The following is a 27,250-nucleotide window of genomic DNA, read 5'->3' as shown; positions in this document are numbered from 1 at the left end:
CTTTTCAGCCTGTGTGTGAACTCCGGTTATCCAGGTCAGGAGACCTGTCTTCCCTCTGCGCTCTCCTCTGATTTACCCCCAGACATCTGTGCTTTTATCGCTCCCTGAACATGCTGTGTCCTTCGACATTTTTGTCTGTTTTTTTCCCTTGCTGTTCTCTTTACCTGGATTATGTTTCCCCCCTTTTCCATTCAGGTATCCTTCCATTTGTCCTTTATGATCCTGCTCAGAGGCCACGTCCTCTGGGAGGCCTTGCCTGATTCTACCCACTTTTCTTCCCAAAAAGTTGTTCCGATTTATATTATATTAGTAATTTGTAGACGGAGAAGGCAATGGCACCCCACTCCAGTACTCTTGCCTGGAAAATCCCATGGACCGAGGAGCCTGGTGGACTGCAGTCCATGGGGTCGCTAAGAGTCGGACACGACTGAGCGACTTCACTTTCACTTTTCACTTTCATGCATTGGAGAAGGAAATGGCAACCCACTCCAGTGTTCTTGCCTGGAGAATCCCAGGGATGGGGGAGCCCGATGGGCTGCCCTCTATGGAGTTGCACAGAGTCGGACACGACTGAAGCGACTTAACAGCAGCAGCAGCAGTAATTTGTAGAATAGTCATTTGTGATGTCTTTCTGTTTCCTTGTATTATTAGTTCTTTTAAGGACCAGATCATACAGTTTTTCATCCCTGAACATCAGGTACTTTGATGATGCTGATAATAAAATGAATGATTATTTGGACAATGGTTATTGTTCATTAAATCCCTCCTTTGTGTCACATACAGTACTGGGTGCTCCGTATGCATTGTCTTGGTTTCACAGACTCCAAGAGACACACTTTCAGGATCTTTGTCTACTTAACTATAAAGTGGGAATGAGGACATTCATAATTTTTTATTGAGAGTTGTTAGGAAAGGATGGAGCCAGGATTCACAGGTCTGTCAAATTCCAAAATGATACCCTCTTCCACCACACAGTGCTGTCTGCTTTGCACATGGTAGATAGACAGGAAATACTGGTGGCATTCTTTTGCACCCCCAGCTTTGCCATTTCTGGTATGTGTTAAGAAGGACACTCAAAGGCAAAACTAACAAATATCTTTGTACATGTAGGAAATGCTTAAGCCAGTTTGTCCATGGCATTTTGTAACATATTTTAGATCAATATACAAATAACCAACTTTATTTTTTAGCTTAAATAGCCATAAAATTGTATTGGCAAGTATATTATAGAATGCACACTGAGAGAAATATTCAGTGGTATTACAGAATTTTATTCTCAGAAGTTTAAAAAAATTTTCCTGTGGTCTTGTTAGTTCATGGAATTTGGAGCTTGGTGTAGATGATTTATTGCTGGAAGCCTCCTAAGGATTTGGTTCTTATAAAATCTATATAATTCAGTGCTTTTCCATGGATCCCTAGGGCCTTGTGGGAGTGAGGCTTCTATATGAGCAAACTCTCAAGAGTCATGGAAAGTAATTCATCAACATTATCATCAAATAAGTTGTTTTCCTGAGATGGTCCATTTGGGGATTATAAGCAAAGAGCTTGTAGTACTGGATAGAAAGTTGTTCACATGTCCCCACCTTCTCTGAATCCTTTTAAACTTACTAGTTTTCTAATAACCGTACATTTATATTTTCTCTTTAGGGTAGTATAAAATTTGATGCTCTAACCCCTTATTGTAGCTTCCCTCATAGCTCAGTCAGTCAAGAATCTGCCTGCAATGCAGGAGACCTGGCTTTTATTCCTGGGTCAGGAAGATCTTCTTGAGAAGGAAATGGCAACCCACTCCAGTATTCTTGCCTAGAGAATCCTATAGACAGAGGAACCCAGCAGACTACAGTCCATGGGGTCGCAAGACTTGGGCATGACTTAGTGACTAAACCACCACTAACCCCTTATTGAAACACAGAAAAATAGTAGAAAAGAACATAGACTTTGGATAGATGTACCAGTATAGATGTTAGTGGGCATATGCTGTCACTTCCATGAAGCCTACTTCCCTATCTATAAAAATGGAATTTACATGTATAACATGAGGGCTCTAGTTAACAATATAATGTATATTTGAAAGTTACTGAGAGTGTCAATCTTAAAAGTTACCATCTTAAGAAAAAAAATTATATCTATATCAAGTTATGGATGTTAACTGAGGTTATTGTAATTATTTTGCAGTATATATACATGTGAAATCATTCTGTACTACACCTTAAACTAATACAATGTTTTATATATGTATACATATATACACACACACACACATCAGTTATATCAATGAAACCGGAAAAATTTTAAATAAAATAGTATTTATAATATTTACTTTGCATAGTTACTGTCAACTAGTAATATTTAATATAAAATTACTGAATGATACCCAGCACTGTCAGTATCATTAGTAGAAATCCTTTGAATTCAAGGTTTTAACTAGTTGGTGGGATAAGCCATCCTTGAAAATTGTATTATAAGAGTTATTTTGTTTGCCAAGACTAAAATAATGATATTTCAATCAAAAAAAATTTTTTTTCCAAATGCTTTAAGTGGTTATCCAAGACTCTGGCTAGCACCCTTCCATGTGAACTATTATCAGTTGAGACAGTTATCACTCTAAAGCAGTGCTCTAATGAAAACTCTTTGGGGAGTCCTTAATTTCCCCCATTGAATTAGTTGTCAATTCACTTCAATAAAAAGGAAGTCTTTTAAGCCTTGGATACTGGATGGGCACTGGGCATACTTCTACACAGAATTTTACAAGCTGTACTTCTTAATGGCTTCCCTGATAACTCAGTTGGTAAAGAAACTGCCTGCAATGCAGGAGACCCTGGTTCGATTCCTGGTTTGGGAAGATCCACTGGAGAAGGGATAGACTACCCACTCCAGCATTCTTGGGCTTCCGTTGTAGCTCAGCTGGTAAAGAATCCCCCTGCAATGTGGGAGACCTGGGTTTGATCCCTGGTTGGGAAGAAAGGAAAGGCCACCCACTCCAGTATTCTGACCTGGAGAATTCCATGGACTGTATAGGCCATGAGGTCCCAAAGAGTCGGACACAGTTGAGCTTTGCTTAAGAAATGAAGCGTCTAAGAACATATTGATTATTTTTTCTCTGCTCTATGTAACTCATTTTAATATGATACTGTTTAAAAATTGCATGCATTTAACATCGTTTTTAAATACCTAATATGGTTTGCTTTAAGCCATTTCAAACCTACATTTTTCCTCTCAGCAGGAAAGAAAACCCAGCAAAGTGTCTAGATCTGTCACCACGTTTGATTACTGGAATTAGAAACCACTGAGTCTTTTTCTTTTTCAATATAACCCTTGTTTTGCAGAGAAGAGCTGGTGTCCTCCGAGGACCTGCTGGAGTGGCTGCGGCCTTTCTGTGCCAATGACGCCTGGCCTGTGCGGCCCCGCATTCACGTGCTGCAGATTTTGGGACAGTCGTTTCACCTGACTGAGGAGGATGGCAAGCTCCTCGTGTTCTTTAGAACAGAGGCCATCCTCAAAGCCACCTGGCCCCAGAGACAGGTGAGGGTGCATCTGATGGTCATGTCCTGATTCCTTTAAACCCCCTTCAAGTGAATAATCAGCTTGTTAATGCAGTCTTCCCATTGTGTTCATCAGTACAGCTGTGTAGCGGTTAAATATGTGCAACACAGTTTGTTTTTACTTTTCCATATGTTTGAATATACAGAGTAGATGATACCTCAGTCACCTGACATGTATATATAATTTTTCTCTTCATAGGATACAGTCAGGGTTTTTCACAGTATCGATTAATTAGGGCAGCTCGCCCTTTCCCTGGAGAGATACAGATCTAAGCGGTGATGCAGTGTGCAGTTTAGCTCATTCATTTTGCCATGCGCTGCCCAGGCACGCAAATGCCCTCTCTCCTATATGTAGAGAGACACAGTGTAGCAGAGACATAAGATCTTGGTTTCTTCATTTCATCCTGCAAGGCTCACTCAGTCCATCACCTCTCTGGATCCTTTCCTGACTGTTTGAAACTTAACTGAACTTTGAACTCCACACATTTGATCTATTTTTATTTTTATTATTATTATTCTGCTACTTAAAGTTTTATCTTTCCACTACCTGAAAACTCAGAAACCCTGGAGGATATACTTACCATTTTTCAAAGCCCTCTAAGAATGCTGAGCACACATTCAGAGCTTAAATGCTTGTTGACTAAGTGAAAATGCTAATTCCTAAATCAAAGAAATACGGTGGCTGTTGAATTTCGGCTTAGATTCTAAACAGATGCGTCCTGAAGATATTGTATCTAAGAGTCAGCACTTAATCAAGTGCTTTAGCTTGCAGACTATAGGCTAATAAAAGTTAGAAAGTAAGACTTGCTTTCTAAGCTGCAAAAGAGCTTCCTGGAAGTCTGACTCCAGCCCAGTTTACCTTCTCATTTTAAAACTTTGCCTTATAATTTCTGTTAGTATCCTTATTACTTCAGTTAAAGAGCAGTGAACCTTCTTTTTTTTTAAAAAAAAAAAGAACCAAATATTAAAAATGTCTCAAGACTCATCTCAGGACATCTCCTGAATTACCTTCTACATTCTTATTTCCCTCTGTGAGAGAAATAGGTAAATACTATCTATTCTTCAGAGTTAGAGAATTTGAGATTCAAAAAAGATGGATTTATTGAATATTCTCTAATCCTGCCACATTGCTGAAACAGTATATTAAAGCTACTAATATCTGAATGATACTCTGAAGCATCATGACCATATCAAATTATTTAGTCTTAAAACTTTGCTTTGAATTGCATTAAGAGACCACTAACAGGCTTTCTCAGGAGCATTCTGTGAACAGAAGTGCACTGCGCCGTGACAGACACTCCAGGCCCCTGGCGCAGTGGATGTTAGAAGTGTGTGTGTTTTCAGCAGACCCAAAGGTTCTCGTAGCATTCCTGAGGTTAAGCAACAAACTAGGTCATGTTATTTTCGCCAAGTGGAACCTTAGGTTCCGTCTCATCCTGAAACAAATGAACACTCTTACTTTTAGGCACTTTTCTGACAGACCCTCCATTTTTCAAGTTCTCACCCTTTTTTCAATTTTCTTTTCCCTGATGGCTGGAGCCTGACAGGACAATGAAGCCTGTTTCTCTCGAGCCTCACTTCATGTCACATCAGATCCATGCACCAGAAATATTATGAAACAGCATAGAAACAAAGAAAGGGGGAAAATACCCATTTCATCTATCACCTTGAAACATTGGAACATGCACTCTAATTTGGCTCTAAACACTTCAGAAGTCATATCAGTATACCCAACTGCTTTTATGCTTTCCTCAACCTTCCAGTTATATTCATAGAACAAGTTGCAACTTTCATATGACTTGTGTCTCCACCCTCCCTCTACCATTGTTTACAATCTTGGAGAAGATTCTTACACTATGAGCCGTGGCTGCTTGGTATGTGAAATGGAGCCTTGAACCAGAGGAGACAGAGGATGCCTTGCTCGCCTCTGTCATTTCTTTGACATGTTTTCATCCCCATTTCCCAAACACCTAGAAGACCCCGAACTGTTGTTTGCACGGGCTCTCGTTTTCTTAGTTTCTCCCTATCTCCATCTCTATTCTCCAAGGCAATATTAAGGAGAGAGAGAGATTCTTACAGAGCAAAGATAAGAACAGATAATGACACTGCAGTGTTCAATTACCAGAAAATGTGGGACTGCTACCTTCACCGTGGCTGGTAATCCTCTTAGGCAGACTTTGCATACATCAAAGAGGGGCTTAATATTTAATTATCCTCGAGGTGCCCAAAGTAGTGGCCCCACAAATCAACGTGTTGCCAGGAAACCAGCCAGCTCCTGCAAAATTCAATACACAGTCTGTGTAGCCTGCTACCTCACTGGTTCTCAGAGAGACAACGATTTCTACTTTTCTAATGATTAGTTAACAGAATTAAAAATTCAGAGGCCCTTAGTTTTCAACAGCATGAGAGGCCTTCCTTTTCACCCCAGAAATGTGCCCCAGCATGGAGGGCAACAGGGAGGCAGAAGGAGGGGAGGGAGAAGCTTAACAGGGGGAGGGGGAGAATGGACTGTGTTAATTCTCTTGGTACAAATTGTCTTGAATTTTTCAGGTTTTGTAATTTTCTAGTTAACTGGTGCATGAAAAATATGGGTCAAAATACTGATGTTTCCTTAAAAAATTCCATATCCCATCACCTCAATTTTTTTTTTTCTGGTTTTATATATAAAAAAAAAAAATTCACCTAAAAAAAGAACATTGTAAAATTTCAGTCTGAATTTGTGGTTATAAGTGATCAACAGAAAAATGAGTTTAAGACAATTTTCATCCTCATTACAAATTCATGTATACATGGAAGGACATATTAGTCCTTCTGGTCAGAGGCCAACTTGGTGACATTTGCTGAAACATAAACAAAATACTCATTTTTTTGTCAGAGCTCAGACAAAGATCAATAGGAAGGAAGAATTATGTGTGCAAAGGTTTATTTAGTTACATACAAAAGATTTACTGTAACCTTAAGTGTGTTCAAAGCTAGGACTCATTGTGATAAATAATTCTCTTAATCAAACATAGGATATCATTTGATGTTAAAAATATATATTCACATTAAGTGTATCTCTAAGAGGCGTGAAATCCAATCCTAGAACTAGAAGACAGGTTTGAAAGCACCCTTGTTCAAGAGTCGTATTTTATAGAGAAGGATGTCCAGAAATGAAGAAGTCACGTCCTCAGATTTTAGCATAAATATCATCATTTCCAAAATGACTACATCGGGTCACAACCTATTTTGTGAGATTTTTTTTTTCTCTTCTAATCACTTAACCGCTATCTGCTAACTTCCTCCTGTTTATCTGCCTGTCTATTATGTGATGTCTTTTTTCTTCCATTAGAATACAAATTCCATGAGAACAGGGAATCTACAGACAATAAATATTTATTGAATTAATGAATATTAAATCTTAAAAGCCCTGTCTAAGGTCACCTTTAAAGTGGCAAGGCCGGGAATCCTGACATTCAGTCCAGTGTTCTTGCTATGAATGATGATTAGACCATGCTGCTGCACCTTTATATGCAGATAAAATGATCTGCTTGGAAGAATGGAAGTGTTTTCTTGCAGAGTGGCCTGGTGCTTTTAGACTGAAACTATTTTGTATTAATTTGCCATATTTTGCTGACAGTGATTTCTGATCAGCCAGTTGCTTCTCATGTGGAAGCAAACAAGTCCTAAGCATGTTTGTCCAGATAGGAGTGAGAAATCGATGTGCCCTTTTCCCTAAAATGACTAAAGTTGAGCAAGCATCTGTATTACTGGGTTCTGCAGATGTTTGGAGACCTTAAGAAGGTCCCTCCTTACGAATAACGTGTTCTTCCTCTTAATTTCACCCTCTGGTCACTGGGATCCTTGGGGAAGAAGAAGGGACTGTGGAATGTCTCCTAAAGTGCACGTCACTGCATCTCAGCTTTAAAACCACCTTGCAAAGTAGTTACCATTTACTCCGGTTCAGATGAAATCACGTGACTTAGAAGATGAGGTCACATGACCTACCCAGCTTGTGAGCAATAGATCCTTGTGATCCAGAAGCCTGTGTACTATCCTTCTTTGTATTTGCCAGGGGGATACATTGAGCAGTAACATTTGTGTTGTGTTTTGTTGTTACTGTGTTGTCCCTTTCTCTTCCCACAGTCACTCTCTGTGGATAGAATGTGATTAAGTGTGAAGAATCAGGAGTTTGATTCAGAGCACAGAAAGCATTGCTTCATCTTTTTAGCGTTTTTCACTCTCTCAGTACACTGCATTGTGTATGTTAACTGCTGCTAGCTAAAATTCTGAAAAATGTCATGACTACTAACTATCGTTTGAACCAAACATCATGTGAAGTATTCATTGGAGAGTCTCCAAACATAGACTGTGCACCATTCACTGTGCTACGCTCTGGAGATAGAGAGACAAAGCAAGTAGTATGAAAAACATTTAGGCTTTTCACCGTGTAGACCTGCTTTCCAGTCTCAGCTTCATCACTCAGTAGCTCTGTGGCCTTGGAACAGTTACTGACCCTCTTACAACCTCAGTTTCCTCGTGTGTAAAATGGGAATAATAGATAAATGCTGTGAGAGTTAAATGAATCATTCATGCAAAGCTCCTACTCCAGTCCAGGTAGATAGATCCTGTTGGTGTGAAGGCTCCAATCCAGTGGAGAATGTAGATTTGTAAACAGAGCTAATACCCTAAGTGCATGGGTGCTGTGATAGAAGTCTGCACAGTGTGTGGGGCTCAGGAGGACAGGTCGCTGTCCTGTCTGGGGGCAGGAAGACTGCTCTAAGGAGAGGATTCTTGACCTGAACTCAGCACAGCTGGGTGTATGGTCTGGAGGCAAGAGGTGCATACTCAGTGACTGCTTGGGTACAGAAGTGAGACACAAGCCCAGTGCCCCTCCAATTTCTGCTGAAGTTACCAGGGAGGAAATGATGCTCTGTAATTAGCTGGGAAACACAGGAGAAATCCTGTGGATTATGGAGAAAGACTCCAAGTTCAGGGCTATGTCAGTAGTATGTTTTAATTCTCAACAGCACTTGCTTTTCTGGGATGGGGTTGAGATAGGGCATCCTGTTTATCCTGTCACACAGGCAGACTGTCCTCATAGCCTCATGTGGGTCTAAGTTCACCAGCAACCACCCCCTGGGAAGTAGACTTGAGTTTAGTAATCACGACTGGATGGGATGGCTTTGTTTCCATCTCAGGGCAGCCTTCTCCTGGGGTCAGCTCAGGTCCCAGTTGGCATAATTTGTAGTGGGACAGTTTACAGCCAAGTGTCCTTTGCTTAGACATGTTATGGCCTAAGTGGTTGTGCTCCTAATGGGTTTCGCCGCGGTCATCTCTTCATCCTTCCAGTGGGTTAGAAGGAAAAGTGGAGGGGAAAGGCAGAAAAATACAAGTGTTTGAATATTGGAGGGTGGTAGGAATATGAGGTTGCCGGACACAACTTCTATTATTTTTTCTGACTTTTCATTGACTTACTGAAAAAATTATGTAAATTTTACAAAAAATTTTACATACTTTTCATGCATCTTCACCAAATATTACCATCTCAGATGACCGCAGCTAACACTTGTCTAATTTACGCGTCATTCAGATTTTGTCGGCCGTCCCACTTGGTCCACATCCCGTCAGGTCACACACTGCACTTAATGCCATGTCTCCTTAGTGTCCTGTAATCGAAAACAGTTTCTCATTTTTTCTTTCCCCCTTTTATGACCTTGACATTTTTAAAAACACTGGACGATTATTTTGTGAAAGGTCACTAAGTTTGGCTTTGTCTGAGTTTGCATATGCAAGTTGTGCATTTTTGGTGAGAATACCGCAGAAGTGATGTTGGATCCTTCCCAGTACATTATCTTAGGAGATACATGGTACTTATGTGCTCTTTTATCAGTAGTGTTCATTCGCATCACTTGATTGAGCTGATGTCAGCCATGTTTCTTCTCTGTGATATTATCTTTTTCCCTTTGAGGTTAATAAATGTCTTGTGGTGAGGTACTTTGAGATTGTGTAAACACGTTCTCATCACATTTTCACCAATTAGTTTTAGCACACATTGATGATTATTGCCTGAGTTAATGATCACTGTGGTATTCCCCAAATGGTATTTTTTTTTATCATTTGTTCTCCCCTTATGTTATTTATGCATTTATTTATTTATATCACTACAAGCTCAAGGATTCTCCTTATGTTCTATGGTTGTAATCTATTACTATCACTGTTTTTATTTTTTGCTCCAGTTATCTCAGATTTAGCCACTGGGAACCTTTCAAGTTTTCTCCTGGATCATTTTAACTTGTGCCCATTCCATCACTTTTTGAACACACATGTTCGAAATCCTCTTACACTTTGCCTACTCACATCCAGATTCAATCAAAGACTTTTTTTTTTAAAATAAAGAATGGTATTTAGAAGCCAAGACTGGAGTACTAGGTATACTCATTGATTTGGTGGTGGTATAGCTTTTAGATGCTGTAAGGGGACAGAGCACATGTGAGTCTACGTCTATTTTTATATCTATTTGTATTCACTTTTAAGACCATGAATTTGTGTTGATACTTCCAGTGCCAATCCGGTTTATTCTAGTCTTCTCTCTTTCCTTATTTATAAACTCCTTTCTCTGTCAGCGAGAAACTTGACTCTCCTTACCCATAGTGCATTTATTTGTTTAATCTCAGGAACAGATAAAGTAGTGATGGAAATTCCAACCAACTTACTAGATAGAATATTTGTGTAGAGCTCTTTTTGTCTTTAGCCTTAGAGTTAAAAGTACTTAAAAATCTTGTTTTCAAGATTATGTCTCTGTCTCTTTTTCTCTCTTTCTCTTTTTCACACGTACACACACACCACCTCCAGTGTGATTAGCTTATTCACTTACAGTACTGGTAGATTAGTTTTATTTCTGTTTGTATGGTTGTCTCCGTTCTTATTTATTTCAAATATGGATATACTTTTTGAATATGTGATACATTTACATGGAACGTGAGAGGTCATTCTTTGGAATTCGGTGGGTTTTTTTTTTCTTTTTCACTTATGATATTTTGAAGTTTAGACATTCCCGACCTGTAATTATACTGAATATACCAGTTTTGTGTGGTTTTATTCTTGTTCTTTCTGTTTTGGAGCATATATGGGCATTCTACATCTAGAATATCTAGGAGCCCACGTAGCTCGGTGGCCACCGCTTTCTTCTGTGCATAACTCTCTGGATAGTTTCTAGCTGTAATAAAAAACAGATTCAAAATAAAAGCTCTGAATGTTCTAGCCGAAATCTGCTTTTACTTGAGAAGATGCTTATGTACTGTCAGTTTTCATGTTTTATAGGGATGTCTGTGAATTGACCATTAGGCTTTGTATGTGTATTTTATCACTGAAACCTCATAATAACCCTTTCATGAAGGTTTTATTATAATTCCATTCAATGCAGGAGCAAATAAGCACAGAGCAGTTAAGGAGTCTTTACAGTATCTTTGCTAAAACATAGCAGAATGAGGTGTTATTATTCATTATAATGTATTAGGTATTCATTATTATGAACGACCAGTACTGTTGCCACCATGATAGCTCTGTGTTAACTCACTGTTAGGTACCTGTTCAGGTGTGTGTGTCTCTATTTATATTCTCCTGCATTATGTTATATATTATGTTATCTTACTCTCAACATACCCTGATAGGTTAGGTACTATTACCTTATTTTTACAAATGAAAACACCAAGGCTTGGTGGGATATTTTCACCTGATCACAGAGCTATTAAGCGACAGGGCCAGTATTCCATCTGAGTCTAAGTGATATAGTACAGCGAAAGCATATCTGGCTCCATGGATTACTCTATTACTACTTTATCAACTTTAACTAAAAAACAAAGTCTGGCCTTAAAATTTTCGCTTGTATAGCAGTTCTTTAAGCGTGTCCTTCTAGAGGCTCATATTGGAGTGATTGATTATTTGTCCTAGAAAAAAAGTTTATAAGGCAAAATTTTTCTTATTATTTTAAAACAAAGTATTTCCCCTCTCATATGTCTCATTTGAAAGATTCTGTCATTAAATATTATATTGCCACCTGAAAATGTGTATTATGTATTGAAGTTACAGCAGCACTCACTCATGGAGAGGGATCATGGAACGCTTGATTGTGTCATTTCCAGTTTTAGAGAAACAGTAAAATAAGTAGGCTGGAGAACATGGCTCCTAAGTGCAGTCGCCAGCTTCTTCTGTATATTTCTGTGTTTGTGCGCCCCACATACAACTCCAAGCATCTGGAAAACCCTTGGGAACTTAATTCTGTTATTGGGCTCCCTCCCCATCCTAAGGATGTGTTTGCCACACACTAGGAGGGACTTTTTAATGGTGACTGAGGACCCTTTATTCTTGAGCAGTTCACAAAAAGACACTCATTTCCCTAATACACCTTCGGAGAGAAGCAGAGCCTAAATGTGTGTGCCCGTCAGCAGAGGCAGAGATAGGAAGCAAATCAGTGTCTCACTTGTTTATTGCCGGTCAGGACACCCTTCCTGTGGTAGGTACTCTTCCCTCCCTGTGGGTTCGGGAATGTTGTTTGAATCCTCAGGCTGTCTCAGCAACACTTGTTGCCTTTATTACAAACAGTGCAAGATAGAGTAGTTATGAAATTCTCTCTATAGCTGCATCTATTCTATAGTTCTCTGCCATAGAAATGAGAAAATTGACTAGAAGATAGCTATCCTACTTTCAGTATTTCAACTTTAGTCTTATTTCCACAATTTTATATTTTCTATTAATAAAACAAATACTCAAAAATAGGCATAATCATGATTAATGTGGTTTATATTCTTTTATCTATTAATAATTATCAATTACAGTAATTAATCCGCTTCCCTAGTGGCTCAGATGGTAAAGAATCTGCCCATAGTGCAGGAGACCTGGGTTGGATCCCTGGGTCGGGAAGATCCTCTGGTAAAGGGAAGAGCTACCCACTGCAGTATTCTTGCCTGAAGAATTCCATGGACAGAGGAGCCTGGCAGGCTACAGTCCATGAGGTCACATAGACTTGGACATGACTGAGCGACTATCACTTTCACTTTCACTGTAATTAATGGTAATGATACTGTTTATCGAGTACTTGGACTTCCCTGGTGGCTCATATGGTAAAGCCTCTGCCTACAAGGAAGGAGACCTGAGTTCAATTCCTGGATCAGGAAGATCTCCTGGAGAAGGAAATGGCAACCCACTCCAGTATTCTTGCCTGCAAAATCCCATGAATGGAGGAGCCTGGTAGGCTGCAGTCCATGGGGTTGCAGAGTCGGACACGACTGAGCAACTTAACTTTCTTTCTTCATTGAGTACTTACTGTGTACCAGACATTGGTCTAAGTACTGCTTAGATTAGTGGGGAGTAGTCTGACAGTTTATGACTAAATTCAACAGCTCGTTCAACAGCCTGTGACCTTTTGGTCTTCTGAATATTTGACTTCCCTTCCGCAGAGATGCACATTTGATCCAATGGACACAACAGGTAGTGTTGGCCACCTGGAATCTTACAAAAGGAGTAATTGTTAATCCCAAACTCCTAATTTGGGATTAACATATACACACTACTATATATAAAGTAGGTAACCAACAAGGACCTGTTGTATAGCACAGGGAACTCTGCTCAGTATTCTATAATAACCTATGTGGGAAAAGAATCTGAAGAAGAATAGATACATGTACATATATAACTGAATCACTTTGCTGTACACTTGAAACATAGCATTGTAAGTCAACTATACTTCAATATTGATGGAAAAAAATGGAATAAACTTTAAAAAAGTAGTAGGTGTAACAGACAGGAATCTAGTCTTCTAGAAGTCATTTCTTTCACCTTTTCATATTTCTACATATCTGTTGAAGTAGGGATTTTTTTGTTTGTTTGTTTATTTGTTTTGTGTTTTGAAGCCCTGTGTACACACCCGGTTTGGTCTGACTTTACTGTGTTCCCCAGAGGACTTGCACAGACCCTTGGATGTCATCATATGAACCTTTTAGAACCAGTCTAGTAGCTCGAAAACTCACATGGAAGATAGTATACAGTGATGAATAAGCCTACTATCAATAATAATTCTCTACATGTTGCTGATTTTTTCTGTTGATAAGTACTTTCATAAGCATTAATACCTATTTCGTATTCACAAATATCTGAAGATTAAGCTGCTACTGTTGCCTACAGGAGAGTGCAGATTTCAGGAGGGGTGTCTCAGTTTAAGACAGTCATGTGCATCTTCAAGCAGCCACAGAGAAATTTAAAGTTAAACCTGTTCTCATCTGAGAATTAGTGGCTCAGTCCACTTTTTCAAGGACAGTGACTCCATGTCTGATAAGGAAGCTGTAGCTACTTGACAAATGACTGACCGCAAGGGCTCAGGTCACCCAATTCAATGAAGAGAAAAACATCACTTTCAGAGACAATAGGGAAAGAGGTATTCTTATGTTTGAGTCACACTTGAATTTTACCCTTTAAAATCTTGTGATGTTTGGTTAGTGGTGTCAGTATGGAGTTGTCATCAACTCTACAATGCCTGTAAATTGTGGACATTTTCACCCCCTCCCCATAGGGGACGGGACAGAAGTGTTAAAAGAAATATATGTCACTTTCGTTTTCACTGGAGAAAAAAGAACAGAATGAAACTAAGTGTAGGAAAAAAATAGCAATTCCCTCAATTTTATTTTTACTGTTCTATGCAAAGCATGCTTAAGAGTCATTCCAAATACATTAACTATTGCACAAATAAGCAAAATTTTAAAGAGAGATAGAAGTTAACCCAAGATTCCATTATCCTAAAATAGCCGTTATTTCTTCATGTACTTTTTCTGTCCTGCCTAATCTGTAGGCATAATTCTTGTTTGAAGAAATCATAGCACACATTTCTGCCTTTTTATATACACCATATTATGGAGGTAATAATATGAATAATGCCTGCCATCTCTTGTATGCCTACCATGTGCCAGCCTCTTGCTGGCTATCTTATCCATATCCTTTTATTTAATATTCACAACCATCATAGACATATGTATCTCCATTTTAGGAAGAAGACATTAAGCCTCAGAAAGGTCCAGGAATGCCTCCAAAATAAACGTTTTTCTGTGTTACTTTGACTTTTCCAGCACTATTTTAAAAGCTGGCCATTTAGTTGAATTTCCCTTTGTTGCTTGTTTTAGAGTCTCCTTATATAGTATGTTATGAAGTCTGTTATGAAGTTCTTATGGAGCATTTGATAGCCACCTACAGTTTTTCCTCGCTATTAACATAGGTTCTATAGTCATATCATATTGCAATTATTTGGTCGCTGAAGTCAGTTCTCTGTACTTAAACTTTCATGAAATATATTTAGATACTAGGGATATATATTTCAATATGGACTGCAGTACTTCCCAGAAAAGAGGAAATCTAATTATTTCACAGGTCCACATTCATACTCAGCCAGGGGCCTTGTTTTTAAGGAGTTTTAATCCACATGATACTGATATAAATTATGTGCTCTCATAGCCACTGCAAGCCTCTGAGATGTGTTTGCTTTAACTTTTGTTGTCTTGGAGCAGTACTTCCCCTTCTGATTTTTACGTATTTCTTAAAATACTCTTTCAGCTCTACTTTCTCCCTTTCTTCTGGAATTCTGATGAGAAATAACCTTCCCCGGGATGTCTTCCACTTCTAGGTCAGGACTCAGGAAACACTGGGTCTGAGTGGCTTGCTTCTGTTGTGTCGTTCCTCCAGTCCTGGTGTTCCAAACTAGTTTGCTTTCTTTTTATCATCTTTATGAGTTCTCTTTTGGTGTCTCTTTAAGTATTTTCATGGTTATTAGTTGTGCTTAGCAGAGAGGATTAGGGGAAAATGGGTCAAAGCCATTTTGTCCAGGCTGGAAGTTTCTTTCACATTTCTCTTTTATATTTCTTTATACAAAAATTTATTTTGCATTTTAGTTATCAGAATTTATTTTTAAAGCCTTATTAGGGCATTATGAACAAGATAAACATATTATTTTGGTAAATTTTGATAAATTTAGGTAGTTTAATATGTGGACACAAATCCTAGATTAATATATATATCAAAGTATGCTGGGCTGGTTGAATCACAAGCTGGAATAAAGATTGCTGGAAAAAATATCAACAACCTCAGACATGCAGATAATAGATACCACTCTAATGGCCAAAAGTGAAGAGGAACTAAAGATCCTTCTGATGAGGGTGAAAAAGAGTGAAAAAGCTGGCATAAACTAAGTTCAAAAAATGAAGATCATGGACATCCAGTCACTTCAGTTCAGTAACTCAGTTGTGTCTGACTCTTTGCAACCCCATGGACTGCAGCATGTCAGGCTTCCCTGTCCATTACCAACTCCTGGAGCTTACTCAAATTCATGTCCATTGAGTCGGTGATGCCATCCAACCATCTCATCCTCTGTCAACCCCTTCTCCTCCTGCTTTCAATCATTCCAGCATCAGGGTCTTTTCTAATGAGTCAGCTCTTTGCATCAGGTGGCCAAAGTATTGGAGCTTCAGCATCAGTCCTTCCAGTGAATAGTCAGAGTTGATTTCCTTTAGGATTGTCTGGTTTGATCTCCTTGCAGGGATTCTCAGAGTCTTATCCAACACCACAGTTCAAAAGCATCAATTCTTCATCTCTCAGCCTCCTTTATGGTCAGACTCTCACATCCATACATGACTACTGGAAAAACCTTAGCTTTGACTAGACGCACCTGTGTTGGCAAAGTAATGTCTCTGGCTTTTAATATGCTGTCTAGGTTGGTCAGAGCTTTTCTTTGAAGGAGCAAGCATCTTTTAATTTCACGGCTGCAGTCACCGTCTACAGTGATTTTGAAGCCCAAGAAAATAGTCTCTCACTGTTTCCATTGTTTCCCTATCTATTGGCCATGAAGTGATGGGACCAGATACCATGATCTTAGTTTTTTGAATGTTGTTGAGTTTTAAGCTAGCTTTTTACGCTCCTCTTTCACTTTCATCAAGAGGCTCTTTAGTGCTTCTTCACTTTCTGCCATAAGGGTGGTGTCATCTGCATAGCTGAGGTTATTGATATTTCTCCTGGCAATCTTGATTCCAGCTTGGGCTTCATCCAGCTCAGCATTTCACATGATGTACTCTGCATATAAGTTAAATAAGCAGGGTGACAATATACAACCTTGATGTACTCCTTTCCCAATTTTTATCTAGTCCATTTTTCCATGTCTGGTTCTAACTGTTGCTACTTGATCTGCATACAGGTTTCTCAGGAGCCAGATAAGGTGGTCTGGTATTCCCATCTCTTGAAGAATTTTCCAGTTTGTTGTGATCCACACAATCAAAGGCCTTAGCGTAGTCAGTGAAGCAGAAGTAGATGTTTTTCTGGAATTCTCATGCTTTCTCTATGATCCAGTGGATGTTGGCAATTTGATCTTTTGTTCCTCTGCCTTTTCTAAATCCAGCTTGAACATCTGGAAGTTCTTGCTTCACATACCGTTGAAGCCTCATTTGGAGAATTTTGAGCATTACTTTGATAGCATGTGACATGAGTGCAATTGTGTGGTAGTTTGAACATTTGCACTGCCTTTCTTTGGGATTGGAATGAAAACTGACCTTTTTCAGTCCTGTGGCCATTGCTGAGTTTTCCAAATTTGCTGGCATATTGAGTGCAACACTTTAACAGCATCATTTTTTTAGGAATTTAGATAGCTTAGCTGGAATTCCATCACCTCCACTAGCTTTGTTTGTAGTGATGCTAAGGCCCACTTGACTTCGCACTCCAAAATGTCTGGCTCTAGGCTATTGATCACCCCATATGGTTATCTGGGTCATTAAGATCTTTTTTGTATTGTTCTTCTGTGAATTCTTGCCACCTCTTCTTAGTATCTTCTGTTTCTGTTAGGTCCATACCGTTTCTGTCCTTTATTGTGCCCATCTTTGCATGAAATATTCCCTTGGTATCTCTGATTTTCTTGAAGAGATCTATAGACTTTCCCTTTCTATTATTTTCCTCTATTTCTTTGCATTGATCACTGAAGAAGGCTTTCTTATCTCCCCTTGTTATTCTTTGGAACTCTGCATTCAAATGGGTATATCTTTCCTTTTCCACTTTCTTTGCCTTTCACTTAATCACTATTGTTCATTTACTCTCTATCAGGCATTATTTTAAGTAGTGGGGATAAACCAGCAAACAAATGTTTCTGTTTTCTCAAATAATTACGTTAATATGTCACAAACTTTTAAGTGCTAAGAAGGAATCTAAAGTGAGGGAGAGAAATGGGGTGGGTGAACGCTAGTTTAGCAGGGACAGTTATGCAGTGCATTCCCTAATAAGGTGACATTTGAGAGATTTGAAGAAAAGGAATGAGCCATGCAGGTGTTGAAGCAAGAATGTACCAGGCAGTGGAAGGAGATCAAAGTTCCTGAGGTGGAAGCAGGGACGATGAATACACAGAGCACCCACGAGGCCCCGAGGCTGGAGAGGAGTTGCAGGTGGTGAGGTCAGGTAATGACAAATGGATGCTATGACTTTGAGAGGATTTGTTTTTTTAACATTTCTTTATAAATAGGCAAGAAAATGTTGCCAAATTCCCCATTAGACCACTAATTTAAATAATTCAAAGCTTCTCTAGCTTACCGAGTCCTCTAGTTTCAGAACATCCTGATCTGAGCATAATTATATATTGGCTCTGCCACTTGCTAGCCATGTTACCAGGACGGACAAGCCTGCTTCATCTGTTAATCGACGTTAGTAATACCTGTGTTGTTCTCCATACAAGACGGTTATAAGGATCAACTGACTGACTGTACTGTAAAATTATTTCAGAAACTAGAGGAAGTTTCGGGGTTATTAGTTGTTACTCTGTGCAAGAATTACATGGGTCAGGTTTTGAAGGATCTGACTGGTTACTGTGTCAAGACTCTCTGTAGTAATTAGCAGTAATTACATGGTACATATCAACTTTTGTGAAAATTTAGAATTCATAGTATAGCTTTTTCAGGTAGGTGCTCAGGATCAGAGCTGGGATGACCATCAAATCAAATGTTTTGGGAACATGCACTAGTACAGGCAGTTTAGCAAATATATAGGTAACATCCCTTCTCATTATCCTTGCAAGGTATCATCTTGAGTCTTACATACCCAAATACAGAGGATGTGTTTTAAGAGAGGCTAGGAAACAGGAGAACCAGCTTTTGGCTTTCTTTATATTTAAAACTGCTTTCTAGCTTAAAAGAGCAAGTATTTTCTTGACAGAGGTGTTGGCGATATGAGGACGGCCTTAATGTAAAAGAAGTATTATTAGGTTATTCAGTGGGAGGAAAAAATAGTTTTTAATTGACAGACTTCTTTAGAAATGGAGCTGTGATATAAAAGATATTTTATCAATCCTTTGATATATAGCAAAAAATTTCCTTGTCATATATGCTTTGTGTGTGCTCAGTTGCTCAGTCATGTCACAAGGCTTCTCTATCCATGGGATTTTTTAGGCAAGAATACTGGAGTAGATTGCCATGCCCTCCTGCAGGGGATCTTCCCAACCCAGGGATTGGACCCCTGTCTCCTGTGCTTCCCACATTGCCAGGTGGAGTCTTTGCAACTGAACCACCTGGAAAGCCCCAAATGTACTTGAATAAAGTCTTGAATTTTCAATTACAGAAATATTTTGGACAGTATGAAGCAATGACAGGATAATTTATTGGCTGACATTGAGTATGATGAACTGCTATAATCTCAAGTGAAACTGAACTGTATTTTTAAATGACATACATTGAATGCAAATAAGTCAGTTCTATGAAAACCTACTTTTTTGAATTTATTTTGGTAAAGAATATGGAGAACCTTCCTATGACTTCATTCTAAGCAACGTTTAACATAAATGTTTGAAATTGGGTAAAACGTAGAGCTTTTGAAGGTTTTGGGGGAGTAAAGTTAGGCGTTGTTGACAGTTTGTAAAAATTTCTGAAAGAGCATTTAATCAAATAATCCAATTTGAGTTTTTCTGGAAAGCAATCCAGAAGCCTTTGCCATGGGTTTCAGGTATGTGTTCCCTTTCCAGGTGGATGTATCTGATGTCGAGGATGAAGAGAAGCGCTGTGAGCTCTTCATGGAGCTCCTGGAGGCCAGTCACCAGGAGGGGGAATTCCAGCACCTGGTTTTGCTCCTGCAGGCTTGGCCACCTATGAAACGGGAGTACACGTGAGTATTAACATACAAGTAGACTTCTTATTAAAAATTTTTTTTTTGTTTTTCAATTGGCAGAAAAGTACTTTGCAATTTTATGTTGGTTTCTACTGTACAATAATTCGATTCAGTCATAAGTATATATACATACATATATATACACATATATGTGTATATATATGTATGTATGTATGTATGTATATCCCTTCCCACCTGCGCCTCTGTCCCCTTCCCCCATCCCACCCTTCTGGGTTATTACAGAGAACCAGGCTGGGCTCCCTGTGTTATTTAGCAGCTTCCCACATAACAGTTTTACACATGATGGTGTATATATGTCAGTATTACTCTCTCAATTCATCCCACCCTCACCTTCCCCCGCTGTGTCCACAAGTTCATATGCTGCTAGATTCATCAATACCATTTTCCTAGATTCCATATATAGGTATTAATATATGATATTTGTTTTTCTCTTCATGACTTGCTTCATTCTGTATAAGAGACTCTAGGTTCATCTACCTCCCCGCAACTGACCCAGATTCATTAAAGGTAGACTTCTTTTGTCTAGATTCTAGGTTTAAAAAAATCAGTACCTGCAGAAGAGCCAATGAAAGAAGGATATAATATCAGTATTAGCCTTTAGATGAAATTAGAATTATTTTTCTTGAAATATCGTGGTTTCTTTCCATTTCTCCATAGCCCTAAACACAAATATTTCATTTAGAAATAGAGACAATGCTTGATAATAACATCTGGTTAAGGATATCAACAAAGCTTCCCTGGTGGCTCAGACAGTAAAGAATCTGCCTGCAATGTAGGAGACCCCAGTTCAGTCCCTGGGTTGACAAGATCCCCTGGAGAAGGGAATGGCAACCCATTCCAGTATTCTTGCCTGGAGAATCCTATGGACAGAATAGCCTGGCAGGCTACAGTCCATGGTGTTACAAAGAGTCAGACATGACTGAGTGACTAACACACACACACATTTTTACCCAAAAATGTTTTGATGTTCTTTTAACATGGCTTACAATGCTAATTTGAAAATCCATGGGGAATAAATCTCTAATTCCCGTTTTTTGACAGCACGTAGTGTTATGTGCAGTTGACATGTATTATCACTTCACACAGCAAAGCTACTGCAGGAAGGTGATGTTATCTAATTTTATAATGAGAAAATGGAAGCTCAGAAGTTAAATAACGTCAGGCATCACCTGGCCCCGAGGTGGAGGAGGCTGAGTTCCAACAGCTGCTGGAACCTTCAGCCCATGCGGTCTCCTCCGTGTCATACTGAGATTGGAGCCATGTGGAGTAGTCAGTCACATGCAAGGATAGTCTTTGTGCTATCAGCCACGGGTTCCTATGGAAGACGTGGCCAGATCTCCTCTGAGCACATATGCTGCCTGTCATGAACCACTGCTCCTTGCTGGCAGAAATTGAGAGTTCCCGTGTCTGATCCAAATGCCTGGGGCAGGCCTCATCTTTGCGTTCCTCCCGTGTCAGCGAGTGCTCTGTGCACCCAGACCAGCATACGTCTCCCCACTTCAGACATTGCAGGATGCTTTCTTGAAAATAGATTATTCCGTGTGCAGTTTAGGACTGCTAAGGAACATCTAGGCAGGCCTCCCCCCCGCGGATGAGATCGTTAGGAATTTATGAAGCAAACGGAAGAGAGGGGTGTTGTGGTTTGCATTTTTAACCAAGTGTTTCCATAAGGGCAGGCAGCAGCTGTTAGATCTCCATCTTCTGTGGCCGCAGTGGCAGGCTGACATGCCGATTTTGAGAGTAGGTTCTTCCCTTCACTCTTTGAAACTCTGAAGTACAAATTCTCATGTCAAAGAAACTAGTTTTTCTTGTGACCATCCCTTGAAACAGTATTTCCATTCGGTCCCCAATTATCTGGGCAGAGCAGCCTCAGGACCTGAGGGTACTTGTTAAAAGCAGAGTCCCATGCTTGACTCTCTGAGTCCAACTCACAGGACCTGAGCATCAACTTTTCAGCAGCTCTTAGGAGATGGTAATGGGGTACAGAGGTGGGCCCACTGGTTTAGACTGTCAGTACAGCTTCACTTTTTCAGAAAATCATTAGGGTTGAATTACAGATTTCTTCATACTCTCAAAAGGAATCTCTTAGTCTAGAGAGAATTTTTCAAATCCAAAATATAACTTCTGGTAGATTAGTTAACTTTGTTTCTGCAGTTTTTGTTACTTTTGGAACACCGACCATCTCAAGTTACTCACCTGCAAGAAACAAGCTCAGCTTCTCTTAAAACATTTACTGCATTTAAAACATTTAATGAATGTATTTATAAACAAAAAGAGGTTCGTTTTCAAAGAAAACTACTCACTTTGGTAGTCCTTTGTGAAACATGTAAATTTCTATCCTGTGTTTTGCTAACCTCCTTTATGAGATCATTAGCATTAGGACCAGTCCTGAGTATCATAACCAAGCATTAGCGATCCACTTAATCCTCGTACCACCTATGTCTCTACCTAGAGATAACAAAGTGATAAGTCTGTTTCTGCTTCGTTCCTGGCTCATCATACAGTAAGAATGTATGATGGAATACCTGAAACAGGTACTTTAAAGTACTTTTGAGTACTTTTTTCCCCCAGACAACCCAACGTATGACTCTAGGCTGTAGCACTTTTGACGCAACCGAAACAGGGGAGTGGAGCGGGAAGGAACGATTGCGTGGCACCGGCTGAATGTCGCCAGTCAACACAGTCAAGTTCACAGTTGAAGACTGAGCTTGATCCACATGACTGCTGATTTACCAGTCCCAACTTCGGATTTTTAGTTTTAGTCCCTTGCAGGCCCTCGTATCCATATGAGGAAAGCATAATAGATTTGTATTCAGGAAGATCCATAGTGTTCCTCCAGAGTGCCACAGCTGGCTGGTGGAAATTCCATTCTGATAGTTGTCAAAACCACTGGATGCGTTGTGTTGACGAAGCAGCATTTTTGCTGCCCAGAGGCAGCCTGTTATGGAAAACCCCTGGGGAGCTGGGTCCAGACTTGAGAGAGGAAAGCAGAGGGTGAGTCCCGAGTGTCTGAAGACTCTTCCTCCATCAACCAGACACTCTCCCCGGCTTTGTTTGTACCATGAAATAAGCAGCATCCTTTGTCCTCACAGGTTGTTAGTTTGAGCTGAGACACAAAGGCTTTGCCAGAGGCTAGTTTTGTGGCGTCCCCTTGTTGTTGCACTTGATGTTTTTCTCTGGCACAAACAATGAAGTTCTTTCGAGGGAGGGACCATCCTTGGGTGCTCATTGTTTAGAAGCTATAGCTGTGCTTTAATGAGGCAACAAACTCTTGATAAATAGTAAAATTATTGTACAATGTTGTAAGTAAATCAGTACCCCAGAATGAATGTACCCTTTAGTTGTTTCTTGAAATATAAATCGTGATTTTTTTATGAATTCAGAGTAGTGGTAGCCAGAGAAGGGAAACAAAAGACAAACTTTTGTGCTTTTACGTCTCAGAAATAAGAAGAATAAGTAAGAGGTGCCTGCTATCAAGAGTGACACTTCACATAATAAGCACCATTCATTAAGTGATGCAAGGAAAACATTAAATCGCTTTTTCACAGTGAAAAGAACCGAGGCCCAGAGAAGTTGGGTGGCGCTGCCCCCCCCCCCCCAATAAGCATATAACCAGGCTGAGAGTGTTTTAGTCATCTCTGTTGAGTCACCCAAGTAGCCAGGGAGCCGGAATGTCAGCCCGAATGGCTGGGCTTTGAACCGCCTGTGCTGGTCAGTGTCTAGCCACGGCCCCCATGCTTCTGGGCGCTTGTCTACGCTTCAGCAAGCTCTTCCCTCTGTTTGATGGGGTCTTTTCTCCAAGGGATACAGGAGGAAACGCATCATCCTGACTATGATTACAGTTTACCAAAAGCATTTTACTTGAACAAGTGGGATTTCTTTTCTATTTTTAAATTTCTTACCGCAATCATACTAAGTCTCATTGTTTCAAATGCTTGCATTTTTCTCCCTTCAAACCAGCGTGACCAATAATCCGTGGGTGAGACTGGCCACAGTGATGCTCACCAGATGTACGACAGAGAACAAGGAAGGGCTGGGGAATGAAGTTTTGAAACTCTGCCGCTCTCTGTATAACACCGAGCAGATGCTGCCTGCCGAGGTGAGTGGATGCTTCAAGTGGCTTTGCTGGGGGTCATCCCTTTCCTTCCCCACCTCTTTATTAGAAGCAGTATCAGCAACTGTGCTTGGGTAATGTTTTGCCTAAGTTACCGGTAGGTAAAGCGCGTAATCTGTAACAGATCAACTGAAGAAGAGCAGTGCTGAAAGGATGCTTTGAGGTCTTTTTCTCTTCGTTGGAGCTCTGAAGTGGTTTCTTTTCACAAGTCCCACAGTAGAACCCAGTTTTCTGGTTTTTTTTTTTTTTTTTTTTGGATGCCCTTTTATGTCTAACTTTGCCGACTAAGGTCCATCTAGTCAAGGCTATGGTTTTTCCAGTAGTCATGTATGGATGTGAGAGTTGGACTCTGAAGAAGGCTGAGCGCTGAAGAATTGATGCTTTTGAACTGTGGTGTTGGAGAAGACTCTTGAGGGTCCCTTGGACTGCAAGGAGATCCAACCAGTCCATTCTGAAGGAGATCAACCCTGGGATTTCTTTGGAAGGAATGATGCTAAAGCTGAAACTCCAGTATTTTGGCCACCTCATGTGAAGAGTTGACTCATTGGAAAAGACTCTGATGCTGAGAAGGATTGGGGGCAGGAGGAGAAGGGGACGACCCAGGATGGGATGGCTGGACAGCATCACGGACTCGATTTGAACTCCGAGAGTTGGTGATGGACACGGAGGCCTGGCGTGCTGCCGTTCATGGGGTCGCAAAGAGTCAGACACGACTGAGCGACTGAACTGAACTTATGTCTAACTCAAGTTTCTGTTGCAAGAGGTCATGGTAGTTCAAGTGTCGTGTCTGCCTGACCCAGGCCAGTTAGTGGTTACATTAGTGTTCCTTGGCAGGTAACCAGCTACTCTTGGTTTTCATATACTTTTTGACATCATTGTAATAACATTATATAACCACAATATTTATTCTCTGTAAACATGGTAAAAACACATGTTGACCTGTGTTCTCTATTTGGTCCCATAACACAACTGTCCCAGAGATATTTATGTTGTATATATTTATATGCTGCTGCTTAGTCACTCCAGTTGTGTCCAACTCTGTGTGACCTAATGGACTGCAGCCTGCCAGGCTCCTTTGTTCATGGAATTCTCTAGGCCAGAATACCAGAGTGGATTGACATGCCCTTCTCCAGGGAATCTTTCCAACCCAGGGATCAAACCCAAGTCTCCTAGAAGCCAAACATATATATATATTTTTTTATATATTTACATTCTAAAATAAGCACATATTAGCTACAGCCCCTGCCGTGGATCTGGCCTCAGCAATATATTATTTGAGCAATCTACGAATTACATTTAAGCATCTAAATAATGGCATTAAGTTGATTAATTGATTTTTGAGTTTTTACCACATAGGAGATAAACTTGAAAATGAAATTGTAAATATGATTCTTTGAATTTTCATTGTAATCAGGCAAGGAAAATGTTCTCATTATGAATGCACACTTAATGAATTGTTTTCTGAATGAAGGACTGGCTAAGTGTTTTTTGATTGAATTTAAAATATTGAGTCTGTTTGAAGATGTCTTCAACCACCAGAATGACAAAATTGTTCTCTTAAATAATTCAAATACCAACACCAAAAAGCAGCCCCCCTTGCTCCGATAGCCTGTGGTTTCCTTGTGTCCACGCCCTCTTGACTGGTGGTTGGCTCTGCTCTGTTGTGAGCACCCGGAGAATGGGAACCGTGGCTGCAGCATCTCTGCTTCCGTCAAGGCAGGATTCAGGAGACTGCAGAGTGAGGACTGAACACAGCTAGTTACCCACAGCAGGCTGAATAAATAACGTGCTTTTCATCTTTGCCTTCACGTGAGCTGAGATCGCACTCTGTTGGGTCAACTCCAGACGCCAGAAGTGTCCTACCATCAGTGATACTGAATCTAGGTTAGGAAGACATTATTTCATGTCACTGGACCTCCATTCTCTCATCTCTGAAACAAGGGGTCAGACCCCATGATGTCAGAGGGGGCTCTCATTCCGTCTGTTCTGCAAGGTCTCCAGTCCTGGGTGGAGTGTGAGCCGAGGCTGTCTGTTCTCTCCTTCATCCTCAGCATGTAGTCCACTGCCTCCCACGAGCCCATCATTCTCTTGGGGTGAGGAGTAAAGTGCTGTATTGCTCCCCATTTTGAAGCTGATCATTATCCCCTCTCTGATGTAATTTGATGAGATGAAAGATCCTTATCAAGAGTTCTTTTGCCACAGTGCCTTTTTTTTTTTTTTTCATTTTTCTTGTGCTGCTCTGTGTTTTAATTGGGTACGTATATAGATTTTTTTTTTCCCCCTAAGGATGCCATGATTGAAGGAACTTTGCAAATCCTCTGTTTGTATTAATCACTAAATGTGCTGAAATGTGAATTAGAATTGTTACAAAGGAAGGAACAGTGTGATGACAAAATGGAGATGTGTTGTTTATTTTCCCACCTTTGGAAATCACTTCGTCTCATTTCAGACTTCTGTAAGATTTAACATCACTGGCAGTAAAAGTATCCATGACTCTTCTTTTACGCCAGTACCTTTGGTTGCCCCGGTGCATGGTGTGTGGAATGCGATGCTCTAATTATCTCCGACAGGACTTAAAGGAGCTTACTTTTTCCATCATCCCTGTTTCCCATCCCTCCCACCAAGTTCCCATATGTAGAGTTTTTTTTTTTTTTTTACTTTATGACTTTTCATGACTGCCTGCTGCTGCTCATGGTACTTGTTTACTTATGGCCCTGGTGGTTGTGCCGATGGCAAATATGACCAGAAAGATAAAAGTTGCTGTCTTGCACAGGTCACATGTCCCCCAGTCTTGAAAGTTAGGCATCCTCCTTCCCGGCTTGTATCCATGGCAATACATGAACCATTCTCAGGAGTGGCGGATCTGTAGAACAGGAAATTGGCAACTCGGCATAAAACGAGCTCTTGGCATTTAGATTTAAAATTCCACATCACAGCTATTTGTGGCAGCTCCCGAGGGTCTGTGTGGAAGCACGGAGAGAACTAGGGTTGCAGATGCCTTGGCTGGGTGCGTGAGCGTCCGCTGCCTGGGCGACCCCCCTTCTACTTCTTAGTGTGATTGTTCACTCTCATGGTTGAGGCACTTCTGATGACATCAAGAGCTTGATTTTTAGAATCAATGATGCCCTTGCTGCGGGCCCTGGCACACCTTTAGGTGCTAGATACCCACCGGGCCAGCAGGAGGCAAGGACAAGAGGAGGCAAGGACTGCTGGTGGACCAGTCTCGCTTCTCCAACAACCATCAGGCACAGGGCCCAGGGCATCCCCCCGAATCCCAGTCCACAGTGGGGACTGGCCTGCAGGACTCTGGCCGGGCTTGGGGCCCTGCCCAGCTACTCCTCTTGCTGTTGTTCTGTGTCCTGATGGCCAGAGAGCTTGAGCTGTGAAAGTGTCTTGCAAGGGGTTTTATGGTTCTCTTTGCTCCTTT

At 40.4% G+C, this 27,250-nt stretch overlaps 1 protein-coding gene across 1 annotated transcript in view; it reads left to right on the top strand.

The window, feature by feature from the left end:
* Positions 1-27,250, top strand: part of NBAS (NBAS subunit of NRZ tethering complex) — a 335,202-nt gene that overhangs the window by 292,497 nt on the left and 15,455 nt on the right. The window contains exons 48-50 of the mRNA XM_068975288.1: positions 3,327-3,522; positions 19,546-19,685; positions 23,670-23,808. Of these exons, the coding sequence (XP_068831389.1) occupies positions 3,327-3,522; positions 19,546-19,685; positions 23,670-23,808 (475 nt within the window). The remainder of the gene's footprint in view (positions 1-3,326; positions 3,523-19,545; positions 19,686-23,669; positions 23,809-27,250) is intronic.

Source organism: Capricornis sumatraensis, chromosome 1 (assembly GCF_032405125.1).
Source record: "Capricornis sumatraensis isolate serow.1 chromosome 1, serow.2, whole genome shotgun sequence".
In the NCBI taxonomy this organism is placed as follows: Eukaryota; Metazoa; Chordata; class Mammalia; order Artiodactyla; family Bovidae; genus Capricornis; species Capricornis sumatraensis.
The sequence above is the reverse complement of the archived record's forward strand: the minus strand, read 5'-3'. Positions and strand labels throughout refer to the sequence as shown.